The sequence below is a fragment of the Saccopteryx leptura genome, chromosome 4 (genome assembly GCF_036850995.1).
Source record: "Saccopteryx leptura isolate mSacLep1 chromosome 4, mSacLep1_pri_phased_curated, whole genome shotgun sequence".
Lineage (NCBI taxonomy): Eukaryota > Metazoa > Chordata > Mammalia > Chiroptera > Emballonuridae > Saccopteryx > Saccopteryx leptura.
The window spans coordinates 168931786-168948337 of NC_089506.1; the positions used below are offsets into that span (position 1 = coordinate 168931786).

Genomic DNA, 16552 nt, shown 5'->3' on the forward strand with positions numbered 1-16552 from the left:
GATTGCACACTAGCATATAAAGCAAACTCCCTAAATGCAAAGTAGGACTCGAGCTCTGATTGGGGATTGTGAATGGAGACAACTCCTGACACTTTTCTGTTTCCAATCAGGCCGCAGTGAAGGCCGTGGTGGCCTCCACCCGGCTGGGGAGTGCCAGCAGTAGCCATGGCAGCGTTCAGGAGAACCAGAAGGCCAGCCGAGAACCCTCTCCAACCCAAGACGGCCACAAAGATGGTAAAGCTATTCCAGAAGAAGAGAAGGTTCAAGGAGATGGGGCCCAAGTGGCAGTTGAGAGGGCAGAGGCTGAGCTGGTGAAGGTGCAGGGAGAGAAGGAAGTTAAAGGTGCTGATGTAAATGCTGCTGAGGCTGCCAAGATGGAGCCCGAGGCCCTGGAGGATGGGATAAAGGTGACTGACCCAAAAGCAGAGGAGCTGAAGACTGTGGAGGAAGCAGCAGCCCCCAAAGAAGGGCACGGGGCACCCGAGCTGGGGCTTGGGGCTCCGCAGAACGATGCGATCCTGCCAGAGTACTGAACTGGCTTTCTTCCAGCCTGGAAGCCGAATGCTGGTACTCTGTGCATTTCGTCCTTTGGCAAGGAAGGTGTGGAAGCATGGTGTGCACTATAGTGATTCTGTTTTTGAGGTGCAAAAAATACATATATATCAGTTGGTAATCCTAACTTCAATGCATGTGACTGCTTTATGAAAAAAATACTGTCTTCTATGGTATGTAACAGATACCTAATTCCAATGATTTAAATTTGAAATTGCAAGTAAACACAACATAACATTTAAAAACATGCATTTTCAGGGACCAGTAGCACACATTTGAAGTAAATATTGACAAATTATTTTTGCTTTGAAAACCTACTCCCCCCCTACCCTTTGGATTTCTCCACAAGGCAGTCATCCCTTTGCTAGACATTCCTCAGCTAATAATAGGTAGTGCTCGAAGATTTGTTCCTATGACATTCACATTCTACTTATTATCAATGTGTTCAAATTGTTTACAAGGCGATGGTTATGTTATAGTTTCATGGTATATGCAAAAAAAAAAAAAATCCACAATGGTAAAAAATTGAAGCATACTCTAAGGGCCATGAAATAACATGTCCCAAAACTTATGTGAAGAATGCTTTTTATTTTGTTCTTATTTATATATATTATATTACTAATAACCAAAAATATTCATCATAAAATTCTGCCATATTACAATCCTGGGGAAAGTATTTACACATTCATCCTTTACCTGGTCTCTCATAAAACGTCCTTCCGGTGGACAGCACATAGGGAGGAATAAAGAATTTCAGGAAAGAAAAGGGGAGAAGACCAAGACTTAGAATAACAAAGATTGACTCCTTGTCATTTAAAAAAAATTGAACTTATTAATGAATTTGTACAACTTTAAAGATAGGAGCATTTTTTACAGATAAACTATAATTACAAAGTTTCAAATATTTAGAAAAATTTACCCCACAGGCTGGTGCCAAAATGTTTGCATAGAGTGGGAATAGTAGTCTATTAAAAGAGAATTTATTATTGACTTTAAAGATACTTCTGAAATGTTAGTGTATCTTTTTCTCACACTTGGAGAAAGTGCGCACATTTTACAATGTTTTGAAAGTGTTCATGTCAATTTAGGACAGTGCAACTTTTTATTTACCTTAAAAGAAAAAGAACAGAAGAAACAAAGAAAAAAAGCATTGATTTCAAGTCAGATTTGAGAAGCTGTAACATTAGACTTGATACTTTACTATGATTTTTTTCCAAAATATATTTCTTTGATTTTCATATGAATACTTTTCCATTATAGAAATTACATTTATATTCCAAGTACCTGTTTCTAGTTTGAAATGAAATGAACATTTTTATGAAATTAATTATGCATCACATTTTAGTACTTTCCTTAATTTCAAAAAAGAATTATATTCAAAGTACAAAATGATAGACAATAAGAATGACTATCACATAAAAATCATCATCTGAGAAATAGATCTTAAATTCTTTTGGCTCATCAAAACCTCTTAAATTGGAAAATGAAATCTCTGGTTTCTGGGGGCGACTGGACCTTGGTAGACATTCCGGTTTCCAAGCACAAGTCTTCCTTGACTGCTATTGTTCTGAGAAGAAAACCAGGTAGGAGATCTCATCTTTCATAACTTAGGGGCCTGACAGGTCGCTGACATGCAGGAAGTAGCCCTTAAGTAAGGTAGGTCACCTGGGCTCAGAGGAAGATTATTTTTTGTTTTATTTTCTTTTAATTATCTAGTAGAAAGCACATACCCTTTTCTTCTCTGTTTCTTTCCTTTTTTCTTTATTCTCTTTCAAAATTCCCATTGCAGCTATTATAAAGGGCTCACTATTTTTAACCTTTCAGAATACCTTTTTTACTAAGCATTAAGATTTCCATTTAAAAAGATCAAATGCCTGGTATACTTTTCCCAATGAGACTTAATGGGTATATACAGTAAGTGTCCCACATATTACAAATGGGAAGAAGAGAGGAAACGGGACCTCAGAGTGGCAGATTGTCAGGCAATTAGTGGGCCCCGAGGACTAGAGGACAGCACTGTAAATACCAGGGCCAGAGTGCATGGAAGAGTTTTACCCATTTAAGTGAATGCACATGCCTGTATACTGAGGGTGTGAGGAAAATGTCCTTTATTAATTTTTTTAAATTTGTATGTACTCCTTAAAAATCAATGGGAGTTTTAAAGTTGATTTATATGTTAAAATTTTAAGTCCTGACAATGCCTAAATAGTGACTAATTTAGTCATTTCAATGGAAAACATGTCAAACTTTCATAAAAATTAGTCATTTTGGCTAAGAGATTCAATCTAAGATTTCATAGAAATACAAGCTAAGTTAGGATAACATCTTGAAAGAACAGCAAAGATTTATATTACTGAAATGGGATATATTACCTCTCTCAAAGATTAAACAATGGCTAAACAATGGCAGAAGGGGCTTTAATTTGATGAACTATTTCATAATGTAACCCCTAATTGACAATATAGTCAAATTACATCCAAAGCAAAAAATTAAGGACATTTCAGCAAAGAACAATAGATGTTTTGCATTTTAGAGCTGACAATGATTATATAACATTACTGACTTTTGTTTTCAGATAGGTTTAAATGCATAGCATAACCTAGACTATTTTTTTGGTTGGTTTTAGAGAGACAAAGAGAGGAAGGGAGAAAGAGAAGCATTCATTTGTTGTTCCACCTAGTTGTACATTCATTGTTTGCTTCTCGAATGTGCCCTGACCAAGGATCAACCTGCAACCTTGGTGTTTCGGGATGGTGCTCCAACTGACTGAGCTAACCATGCAGGGCATAACCTAGACTCTTTTACCGCAAACAAGGACCCTTTTGATCTCCCACATTTAAAAAGCTTAATGGAATCCTGGTGACTTTTCTTGAACTAAAAGAACTCATTTGTCCCATGAATACGTAAATAAGGTATTACTTAGGATAGTATGGTTTTTGAAGTTGTCATCTAGAACAAGTACAGCCTAACATAAATATAATGCAAACCACATATCTAATTTTAAGCATTCTCTCAGCTACATTAAAATAAATTAGGGAAAATTCACTGTATATTTTAATCCAATGTATTCAAACTATTATTTCAACATATCACCAATATGAAAAATTATTATATTAAATTTTTATTTTTATACTGTTTTCAAAATCAGGAGTATATGTTACACCTTTAATAAATCAAGTGCTCAATAGCCACATGTAACTAGTGCCTACCACATTGGAACAGCATGTTTTTAGAGTATTTCTGAAACAAAATGACACCTGAATTTCTATGCTTAGATTAGATCTGCCTTAGTTTTCCAAACAGATGAGGTGGTAGGAGGCCACAGAAGAATTTTTTAGACATGTCATAGACTGAAATAAGTGATAACTCTACTGGCCACTTCCACTTATTCACGTGTTTCAGAGGAGTGGTGGGTCCCCACGTGACTCTTAGAGAAGGCTACTTCCCTGGGCATTGCAAAACTGTCTGTTGGCCACAGTCTCTCTAATTGCTATGGGCCTTGGAATCTTGACTACAGGCGAGTCTCCCTTGTCCTGCCGTAAAGCCGACAGTATTCTTGTATACCCATATATACTGTGGGGAACCACGTGTCCCTATTAGGAAGGACAGCACACAGAATTTTAATAGGATTTTGTGGGCCTGGTCTAGGCTGGCACCATCCTTGTGTTGCAGGCAATGGTTCTAGAAATCTACTAAACCATACAACTTTGCATGGCAACAATTACATGATGAGGATGGTAAGCCCCCAGATGTGAATGTGACCATCAGCTGACATTTTTTAGATAGATATTCTTAGAAGGATTGAATCAACACTGCCATTACACATAAATTCAAGACTTTGGGATATTTCTTACATACTGCTATTTCAGCATAGTCCTCAAGGTTCTATAGCCATCTCTTATAGGCAGACTTAAGACGAGTTTGCCTTTTACTGTGACCTCAATTGCATAGCATTTTAAACATATTTTGTAATTTAGAATGTCTAGCAATTCCTATTTCCAGTTTCACATGCAAGATAGCTGTGAGTTGCCTACACACCGAAGATTTAGAGAGCCATTCTGTTTCATAGTTTAGTTGTTGTGTTTTTTTTTCACAGAAGCATCTGGTTGCCTTTCAAATTGGAAAAAAAAAAGTAAATGCCAGAAAAGGCAAAGAATAAAATTAGTAATCTATTTATTCTGTTTTAGAATTGTTCTTGCAAAGAAAATGCAAAAAGAAAAAAGTCAACGAAGTGAATCAGCCCAGGTTTTTCTTGATGAAGGTTAACTCCACATATAATTGACAAAGACTGAACAGAGTCAATTGCATAATTACAATGCCATTATGTAATTTACTTGTCATTGAAGCATCTTCAGTATACTACTTTAGATGATACAAAGTTTCCAGACATTTACTAGATAATAGGATTTGTAATATCTTTGTAATTATTGTCTATTAGGTCATACTCCAGTTTTCTTAATGCTCATCACTGGTACTTTATCAGGGTCATGGCTAACATCTATACACTTACTGGTTAAATACTGCTGAACGGTTAGATTCTGTATGTGTCTTCAGTGTTTTTTAAAAAATATTTATGCACAAATAACCCCAATATTGGTGTTATAATATGCATAACCACATAATAAGCAGAAATGAACCCAATAATTTTCTATAATTTCTTTTCAGTCCTTTTCTTCCCCTGACATAACAGGGGAAATTTCTGGTTCCTTGACAATTAGGGGGGAAAAAAGACCACAGGAGAGATATTAACTATCCACCCTTAGTAACCAAGTACAGCCTTCCTCTTTCTATATTCTGACTTATTAAGGACCATGTTTGCCATTTATTCCACCTTTCATATATCACCTGAGATCAGATCATCTCAGCTCACAAAGTCCAAACATTTGTATACGTGGAGAGCAAAGACAAACCTAATTTCTGCTTCCTTGTCTAAAATTCCAGTTTTCATAAACGCTTGTGATATACTTGAAAAGGTTTGATTGCACGATTTTAACTCCCTTCAACATTCAGCTTTTTCTCCTGGCACCTGGCCTAGAGGGCCACCTAGGGCAGGATGCAAGCCTTCCAATGAGAGCAGTCCATCTGACTCCTTCACGGGAATCAGACATTGCTCTAGAGAAGACTCCAGGCATTTGACCTGGTTGAGCTCAAAGGAGTCAAACGGAAGAAAACTGCTTCCCATGCTCTGAGTAAAAGTGATGCTCTTTGAATATTGGTATGTTGCTGTTACTTTAATAACAGAAAATGCGATTCCACCACTCATTTGTTCTCCCCAATGTCATGGTTTGCTACCACATGTCCCAGATCTTTGTTTTATTCCTTCTCTTTGGCCATCAGACTGCCCTTTAGGGCTGTGAGATTCTCTCTAAAACCCTGAAAGGAGCATCCCACCCTGGCTGCAGAAATGTGAGGCCCTAAATAGCCCAGAAATAGTTTGAAATTAAACAGCAGTGCTAAGACTACAAAATCACACTGTTCTTTGTAACAGCTGTTTCCAGCACATTCTAAAGATGTGGACATCTTGACCTGGAAAACCCATGGGTATAGATTATTTATATCCATAGAATCTTTGCTGTGATTCATTGTATTAAAAATGACAAATACTTCATTTAAATCAGATTAAGTAATAATCTTTATCGACTGAAAGATTATTCCAGACTACTCAAATGCAATAGAATTCACATTAGAAAATTTGCAAGTTGTTTTCTGTAAGCACTCTCTCTGACGATCAGTGCAGATGATAGGTTTATGAGGTTTGTTCTTTCCCTGTCTTTTCCTTGATACAGGTATAATAGCTAATCTAGTTTGTAAAGGATACAAGTAAGTATGACTATAAATTGAAAACTGTAATCTCATAACTGCCTCCTTTAACCTGATCTATATTGTAGCTAATATGTAGTAGCTTAGGGTACAAACAGCGTATTCATGAGTTAAATTTTGTTTACATCTTTATTGTCAAGGTTATTATTTATGTCAGAAGTCCCTAAGCTGTTTCTATTTACATAGCCTGTCTCAGTCATATTTTCATGGTCTCCCTGAAGCCAAAAGAATTACCTAACACATCCATTTATTAAGTTGTTAGGTCCAAACAATGTAATAATAGTACTGCATTTCATGTCTGACAGATGCTGCTGTGTTCCCCTTGAAATTTTAGAACTTCTATGAGTTCACTGAGTGAAACGAGTAGACAGGTTTAAATGATTTTTTACGCCCAATGAACTAAGAGTATCAAGGATAAGGGGTTATTGGTAAAGGAGTTAGGGGCTAATGTTTATACTTTTTCTTATTGGAATGACAATCATTCCCTTACCTATATTCTTTGTAATATGCATGTAAAACATATGTGCATTTTTAAAAAAGTAATTCCACATAATTACCTAAAGAAATAAATGTACAATTCCAGAGAACAGTTTTCAAGAGTTAGGCAAACTATGGTTCACAGACCAAATCCACCAGAGGCCTGTTTTAGTTTTTTTTTTAAAGAAAGACTTATTAGAACATGAACCTTTTCATTTATTTACATATTGTCTGTGGTTGCTTTCATATTAATAGTACAGAGTAGTGTCAACAGAGATCATATGACTCAGAAAGCCTAAAATGTTTATTTGGCCCTTGATAGGAAAAAATCCATTAAAAACAAACTTGTTTTTCATGGCACCTCATGCCTTTTGGTGACTTGTAGGAATACAGGTTCCGACAGTGCAGATTTCTCCTTAGCTTAAGGTTCTAATTCGCATTGGCTTCTTAGGAAGTTAGGAGAGCTTTACTTCCTTTACTTCTGTTACAGATGATCTTAACACAATACTTGTGTTGAAGTACAACTTAACAGTCAAATTTCCCTACAAAACTAAAAATTCAAACTTGCATCATTTCTGAAAAAAGAAATTTAGAGTACGAACTGACTTGGTCAAGAGGGGAATTAAAATGATTTCCAGTCTATTGAGCATGTTTTAGAACTTTGACCCTTTATATTTAAAATCATAAAAACATCTTATCCTGGTATATTTCCTTATTTAAGTCAATCTGGAGATGTTACTTGGTAAGTTAAGAAATAAGAAAGCCCTTTTGTTCTGAATACTTCAGAAAATTCTCAAATAATTTGTCAATTGGATTTTCATTTAATCATTTTTAGGAAATAATGTGCTCTATTACGTGACATTCTGTGACAATGACTTGCTCAGGAAGCAGGCAAAGAGCCAATTATTTTATGTAAGGAAGGTACTTTTCAATCCCCATGTTTTTCTGAATGTTATGTATTTCATTTCTTTGAACAGAGGGGCCCTGAGTAAATGCTTTTCTTACTGTTCCTACATATTTAGAACTCCGCGAAGGGCCCTTCTCTTAGTCTATTTCTGTCGGAGAGAAATCATTTACTCCAGAATATCTATCTGCCTTAAGGGAAGCAGGTGACCCAGATAGTGAGACATGTAGGCATGCATGACCTTTGTGTTCGACTTGAAACATCTGCAGCCAAAAAGTACAAATGAGATACTGAGTAGAAAACCTCTAGTATTCAGCTTATTATTAAGAATACCTAAAATTATACCATGATCCTAATTAAATAATATACTGTTTTCTTTAAACTGTTGCAGCAATTAATAATACAATGTAACCACTGCAAAACACTAGAACTCAGGAAAAAAGAGAGCTCTGCCAGCTCCCCATGGCTGATGTGTGTCCCAGGGAGATAATTAGAATGCAAGACAGCAAAGATAAAATGCAGACTTGGATTTCACATCCCTACCTGCCCATTTATTTTTCTTAATTGCTTAGTTTGAAAGCAGTTGTTAATGGACTTAACATTTCTATTTCTGTCAATATCTTGGTCACCTGCTTCCCTTAGAAGTGAACAGACCAAAGCCAATAGCTAATTTTCCTCTCAGCACCATGTTGTACAGTGGAATTTAGGAGATATTAAGCCTCCAACACAAGCACATTTTAAGAAAATGATTTGCTAATTTTGAACCTTCCAGGAACCTATTTTCTCAGTAAACTTTCACTAGGAAACAATTATGTGTAATGAAGGAGTCAGAGATGAATTCAACTACTTTAGGAGTTTTGTAGCTGGGGAGCCAGGTATATCTATGGAGCCCATGCCACAACTAGGAAGGCGGTAAAACCTATGGGGGTGGGGTACTCCCTTTAGCCTGGAGTGATCAAGGAAAGCTTCACGGAACCCAGGCTGGATTTGAAGGATGGGGAGAGTCTTTGCAGGTAGGGGGGACGAAGGGGATGTCTGACTGAGAAAGCTAGAGCGGTGAAGGAACAACTTTGGTTTGAAAGGCTGAAATCTAGGGGAAGTCTCAGACCTTGTGCATGTTGAGTAAGACAGACCTCCTCGCTCCTTTCTCTGGATAGACGTGAGCAGCATTTCCTTAGCGTACCCTCTGTGATCTGCCGTGTACTTCACTAATCTGGCTCATCCCTAAGCAGAATAAAAATCACTCAAGACATCACAGACATTTTTGTAAGTCATCAGTTGAAGCAGACTACATTGGCTAGGTCCCCACTGACAAAGCATAGTAAATAATGACAGTGATGATCTGAGTAAGTTTTTGCAACGCTCCAGAATCTGAATAATTGTGGCTCTAGGAATCACTCAATGACTTGCTCAGGCTTTGCCAATGGAGTCCCAATCCAGGTTACTTCTTCCAGTTATTTTAACGCTTCAAAAATTACCTGACCTGAAAAGGTAATCCCTGCAGGAGTCGAGATAGAATTAGACCTGCATGTTTATACTTCAGAAGATAACCTGTACAAAGACAGCTGTCTCAATGAAATTTAAGGTGTCCACAACTGCTTTCCCCAAACATTAAGCTGGTCAAGTCCTTTCTTTTTCATCCTTCTCTGGCCCCTTTACATACCCTTCTATAAATCCCTTTTTATATCATTCATTGCAGGCAGTATTTCGCATTCATCTTTAAAAAAATAATTTAAAAAAATTACCAATTAGGATCAGATTGCAGCATGTATACTATTCGTTGTCTTGCCACTTCGCTTGTTTCAGATCATGTCTGTGATTGTGTGAATGGCTGCATTATTCCTCAGGCAAATGACATGAAAGGGGGAGCCAAGATTGACTATCCTCCGAGTGACGGAAGGGAAGCTAAGACAAAGATACTGGGCGAGCAGAAAATACAACTTAGTAGACATTGAAAAAGGAGTACTTTGAGGGTTTTTCAGGCTTCTGTGGCATTATCTGGTATTTCTTTTCCAGTTTGTCAGAGGAGAAATCTGTATTTGTGGGTCATCATATGTTTATTGGAATGTTTATTGGACTAAAGGGACGCAGCTCAAGAGCAGCACAGAGGATTAGATGAATGGACACCATTATATACAGGAACCCTACATCTCCAGTAGTTTAGATGGCAAGTCATTAGCCCCAAACAAGTGCATGTAGGATTTGGACAACCAAAAAAAGTATAACTACATTAGGTTACACAGCCAAGATCATAGGCTACATTCCCCACTTCTGGTTGAAAAGTACCAAAAAAGGAGCTGTGAACATTTCATTTTTGAAACTTGTCAAAATGGTGCTAATCAACTCCTTAATACAAAGATATATTGCAATTTTTTTTAGATAAACATGTAAGTCTGACCTGGCCATAAATGTAAATACAGAAAATATTTGTAGAGAACTCATCAAAATCATGCTTGTTTGCTTCTGATTGAGCTACCTTATTCTTCAGTGGTGGTGTCTGGCAGTGAGTCCCAGCTTCCTGTAGAGGGGGCACAACACTCATTGGTTCTCAGCTGCCCCAAAGCCTGGGGCGGACATCTCTTCTTGGATTCAGGTTGAATAACTCGATTAAATGACCAAGCAGTTTCATTTTTTTGGTGTTTCCAAGGAACATAAAGAAATATGCAACATGAGGCAAAATGGATGTTGGTAAACTAACTGCTTGAATCCACCTTTGTGAGGGCTGATGTTATTTTGTGTAAATCAGCCAGATGTGTCAAAAGAACATGCCAAAAGAGACATGTATCTTGCTGCTGGGAAATCTGTCAAGTAATTTGCATGAACAGTATGATAATAAATCATCTAAGACCTCAACAAAAATTTGCATTCTGTGCTTTGACATGTTACAATTGAAGAGAAACACAATGGACATGCTCCTTACATCTGAAACATGCAGTTCCTTGTTCCATTCCTTGTGTCTTCCCATGCTCTTGGATAGAATTATACTTGAAGTCTCACAGCATTTTAAAGTAGTGATGTCATAAATGTCATAACACCATTCAAGTTAAAAGGGGAACTTAGCAATCATTTAATCCAACGTGCTCATATTGTTCAAGAAATGCGACACCTAGAAAGGTAATGACTTATCTCTGGTCACTGTTAGGGACTAAGAGAGTAGATCTTGGTTGCCTTCTCTTAGCCCAGGGCTCTCACCATTGGAAAGTCAATTTACTGGGTATAGGGTAAGTGTAACAATTTATATAAAACCTAATTTTTCATTCTAAAAATTTGAAAATACAGAAAATTATCATAATAATGCCTTCTAAAGAGAAGCATTATCTTTTCCTAGCATTAGTTCAGTTTTTGTTTCAGGCTTGTGATAATATTGCAATGTTTTTGTATCAATATAGCACTAAAGCACAAGCATTTTCGCATAATCATTCCATGTATGATAGCTGCATAATAATGCCGTCTCAAATGTTTTCTCAGCAACACTACATAAAACCCTTCTGTGCTTGGGGAAATCTATCCTAAGGAAATAATCCTAATGTGGAATTAGCATTCCTTGGACCAAATGATATTCAGTGGTCATTTCATAGTGATGCTTTCTACTTTACAGGACCTGAGAACGAGGGGCGCTAAATGCATGTTCACTCTTACGAAACTGATTGGCAGCAGCATGAATTGTCAAGACCTGAAGGTCTTTTCTAAGCTTGGCCATGCAATCAATTAGCAAACATTTGTGTGAAATATCTGAGGAGAAAAGGATGATATGACAGCAGAGCTTACCCTCAGAATTGTAGCTTGCTACCACCATTGGTTCCCCAATCCTCACTTTGTTGAAAAGACACCCTTAGCCTAATCAATTTCTCAATTGAGGGAAGTGCCCTTCTCTTAGTCTATTTCTGTCAGAGAGAAATCATTTACTCCAGAATATCTATCTGCCTTAAGGGAAGCAGGTGACCCAGATAGTGAGACATGTAGGCATGCATGACCTTTGTGTTCGATTTTAAACATCTGCAGCCAAAAAGTACAGAAAAACAAAAACCCCTCCCATCTGCAAGCCCATTTTGGCTATATGAAACGTATTTTTATTTCATTCTAGTTTTGCATAATCTCTGGACTATTTCCTTTAGTAAAATTCAGCTGTCACTTAAGTAGAACCTAACTAGAAAGATAAAGCTCCTGAAAAAGAACACCATCCAAATAATGAGTAAAAATCCTCTTTCGGTATTTGTACACTAAGCCTTCTGTTATTTTTATGAAACTACTGCACCCCACTAAATCAGTTAACACAAGTGGTGTGGATTCACCTTCTATCTCCTGAGATACATTTGTAGTTCACATTTTTCCATCAATTTTGTCATGTCCAGCTACAGAAGCCTTCATCCATAGTGGACCCTTTGCTCCAGAGGAATAGAAACATGGCATAATACAAACATAGGGCATGCATGCTGGATGTCCTGTGACACCACTCATTAACTAACCTACAGAGAATGCCCCATCCCCTCATTACCTCAGTTAAGGACAGCTGTGTAAATGTTTCCTCTTTTCTACTTTCATTTCAATTTCGGGAGTATATTCCTCTCCTACTGACATCTGAAGGAAGCTTACACACACTGTCCAAAGCTGACCCACTGAGAGATGCTATATGGTTGGCTATCCAAAGTCATTACCAACCCTCTGTACAAAAGGCTGGAAATCCATATGCTTGCCCTTCCAGCCACCATGATACCTAGGAGGAGTCATTCAGCCCAGACTACTGGGAAGAAAAGCTATTGGAGGTTTCTGGGAATGCTTTTGCTTTCCTGAGGAAAGAGACAGAGGAGTGGTGCCATGCCTTCCCCTGCTTTTTGACGTGAGTGCATAGTTTCCATGGCTAGTCAGCTATCTCATCACTGAGAGAAAAATGAGAACTATAGAATCACTGGCCCTGCATGCTTGAGCTGATAAACACTAACAATAACCTATATCCAGATATTGTATGAGAAAATAACTCCCTATTTTCTACTGCATACTATTATAAGTGAGAAGTGAGAAGACCCATGCTATTAATAATTGCTTTCTTATAACACAGATCAAGCATTTTTCTAATTACTTCCAGCTTTTTTCAACTTCAAATAAAATTATCACTATAATTCCTAATCAAATTAGCACAATTATTTAAACATACATACAGTACATGTGTCCATACATTAACTGCAATAAAGGCAGAATACATCCATCATCATCTTGGCTATATAGCAGCAAATCAAGAATCAGAAGTAATATAGCTAACAGTACATGAAACATTGGTGGGAGGTTAGCTCTGTGCATGATTAATCTTTATTTTCCAGTTTATATGTATACTTTTGGAAGAGTTTAGAAAATCAAATTACATGCTTTAAGTTCAGATATATGAAACCATTTGTCAGTACTTAAGGTTAAAGCAACTTACACAGACAGCATCAATGGTAAATTACAAGGGTTGAGAAATTTTATTCTGATATATTTCATAGCAACTTAAAAAAATATATATATATGCATTTTATTTATATTAATATATGATCTTAGTTTAATAAGGGTTCTAGTTTTATAGATTGACTCATAAAAGAATTATAAACATCTCAAAAATAAAATCTATATATAGTATAGCTTTTACTGAATTGCAGGAAGACCCGGGCCAGTTGGCTCAGTGGTAGAGCATTGGCCTGATGTATGTTTATCCTGGGTTCAATTCCTGGTCAGGGCACACAAGAGAAGCGACCATCTGCTTTTCCACTCCTCCCCCTTTCCCTTCTAGCTCTCTTTTCTCCTCCCACAGCCATGGCTCAGTTGGAGCAAGTTGGCGCTGAGGATGGCTCCATGGCCTCACCTCAGAGGTTAAAATAGCTTGGTTGATAAGCAAAAGAGCAATGGCCCCAGACGGACAGAGCATGGCCAGGTAGGAGGCTTGCTGGGTAGATCCCAGTTAGGGCACATGCAGGAGTCTGTCACTCTGCCTCCCCACTTCTCACTTAATAAAAACAAACAAACAAACAAAAAAACACCCAGAAATAATTGCAAGAGATGAATTTTTATTTAATTATACATGTAAAAATCTTTGGAACCAACAAAATAATGAAGAAATTATAATTCCAATTTCCTGTGTTCTGGGACTAACGTAATGTTTCTTCCATGCTCAGATCCCACCATCCTACCTCTAGAAGTTGAATAAGAAAGGCATGGGAGATACATCAGACAGGTAATTTTACAACACAAGTTCTAACAGAAATCTGATCAATTCCCTAACCTTCTCTGGGTTCTGTTAATTTATCCATAGGGTCAGGATAGCTATAACTCCCACTAAATTAAGTCAGTGGATTTTAACACATATTTTAAAGATGCTGATGTGCTCTTGAGTAAACAGGTAAAACCTGTATTTTGTACCAAAGGGAATTACACATGCTTAAAAGCTTTTTTCACTGGTAGATAATTTCAGACATAGAAGTCTACAATTTCAAATATATCCAACCTCAATGAACAATGAAATGAGATTTACCATTTATAATCTCTTTAATACTCTAGAAGTTTCTATCATACATACTTGTAAAAATCTAAATTCTCATAATCATTTATGCTGATTATGTCAAACTTCAAGACTTAAGTTATCAACAGAATGTCATGCAAAAGTATCACGATAAATTATTTTCTTGTATGAAATTAATGTCCTTAAAAAAATAGGTACTATGTACTAAAAACAGTACTATGCCAAGTATTCCTGCATATACATTTCTAATAAAAACTAGCTATAAGCTAGACAAACAACCACATAACAAGGCAGATCACATTTTCATTAACTGCCCTAAGAAAAGTTATCTTTAAAGGAAACTTTTAGGGGCTATAACTTTTATTTTATTGACAACTATTAACTGATTAATTTCTAATGTTCAGAAGGCCCCAGTTAGCAAGCACTAAAGGCTCCAGAAATCAGAAAATACTTTGTATTTAAAAGTAATTCCATGAAATTCTCAACTCCATCTCCATAATACAGAGTAACTAATAAATACACATACTATAGGGCTATGCTATTCAATAACAGGCTTCATATGGAAAATGAGCACTTAAAATGTGGCCTGTCCAAATTAGTAAAATACACACCACATTTCAAAGAATCAGAACAAAAGAAAAATGTAAGGTATCTTAATGATTTTTAATATTGATTACATGTTGAAATGATAATATTTTGGATCTACTAAATGACTTATATTAGTAAAATGAACTCCAGTGGCCCTGGCCAGTTAACTCAGCAGTAGAGATTGGCCTGGCATGTGAAGTCCTGGGTTCAATTCCCAGTCAGGGCACACAGGAGTAGTGACCATATGCTTCTCCACCTCTCCCCCTCATCCCCCCCCCCCTCCCCTCCTGCAGCCATGGCTCCAGTGGTTCGAGTTTGGCCCTGTGTGCTGAGGATGGCTCCATGGCCTCACCTCAGGCACTAAAATAATCCAGTTACCAAGCAATGGAGCAGCGACCCAAATGAGTGGAGCATCCCCCTGTAGGGAGCTTGCCAGGTGGATCCCAGGTGCATGCTGGAGTCTCTCTGCCTCCCTGACTCCTGCTTCTCACTTAATAATAAAAAAAAATTAACTCCAGTTACTCCTTATTTTTTAAATGTTGCTGTTAAAAATTTTGAAATGACATATGGCTTCACATTATTTTTCTATTCTGCACTGCTATAGAAACAGTGGATTCCTTAATCCCATCCCACATCATTAAATTTTTGTTATCACTATTATTTGAGATAACATATTTTAATCTATTAACACAGGGTTCCTGAGCTTAGATTCAAATACACCTCTACTACTAAAAACAAAACCAAATAAAACCTACCCTAACCTTTTTCATCATCTATACACTAGCAACTGTGCTAAACTTTGGTTAGGTCTGCAAACAGGGGAAGAGATCTTTTTGGGAGACGAAAATGTTCTAAAACTGGATAAATGTATTCAAATATCACTGGACTATATACCTACCACTGGTAAATTGTACAGGATGTCAATTATATCTCAGTAAAGCTGCTGTTCGTTTTTAAGTACACAGCTAAAGCCCAGCAGATCTAAAGTGCCATCTAGTAGTTGCATATAAATTTTAGGTAATTCAAATATAATTTTTCAGTTCATACGACTCAATATTGCAATGAAAAATTTTCCATGAGTATCCTTTTACCTATAATGGATCCACAGCAAACAGTGGATTATGTAATCAGTAATGGGAGGAATAAATTGAAAAAGGACAAGAGGAGCATTAGAGTAACTGAGAGTGGACACCCAGATCAAGCAATAATAGCCCTTATGTACACCAGTGTTACAAGTCCCTCCACCCAATCTGGGCACTTTATAATTGAGCATTTGTTAGTATTTCACCATCTTAGAATAGTAGAATATAAGAAACTTCCTAGTCTAATGGGGAAAGGGGGGATAAATGGTGATGGAAGAAGACTTGACTTTTTGGGGTGGTGAACATACAATATGGTGTGAGAGATGTGCTGTGGAGCTGGGCATATAAATCCTATATAATTATGTCAACCAATGTCACTCCAATAAATTCAATTAAAAACCAACTTATAATGGAAAATAATCTCCAACTTAAAATTCTATACTTTGCTGATTTACTAATTAAGGCATCTAATAAATTTGTGAGTGAAAAATAATACCAATAAATCCAAATGAAAACATACAAAAAGTCAAAATTAACTAACAATTTCCATGGGAAATGAAAAACTAAATTACTGAGTTTTCCTATTACAAGAAGAAAAAAGTGGGGGAGAAATCTAGCAACTCAAAGAGTCAATTTAGAAAA

At 36.9% G+C, this 16552-nt stretch overlaps 1 protein-coding gene across 1 annotated transcript in view; it reads left to right on the top strand.

Moving 5' to 3' along the window:
- CAMK4 (calcium/calmodulin dependent protein kinase IV) overlaps positions 1-11092 on the top strand; it is a 263343-nt gene extending 252251 nt beyond the window's left edge. The window contains exon 12 of the mRNA XM_066382004.1: positions 111-11092. Coding sequence (XP_066238101.1) covers positions 111-533 — 423 coding nt within the window. The 3' untranslated portion in view covers positions 534-11092. The remainder of the gene's footprint in view (positions 1-110) is intronic.
- Positions 11093-16552: the final 5460 nt, after the last annotated feature.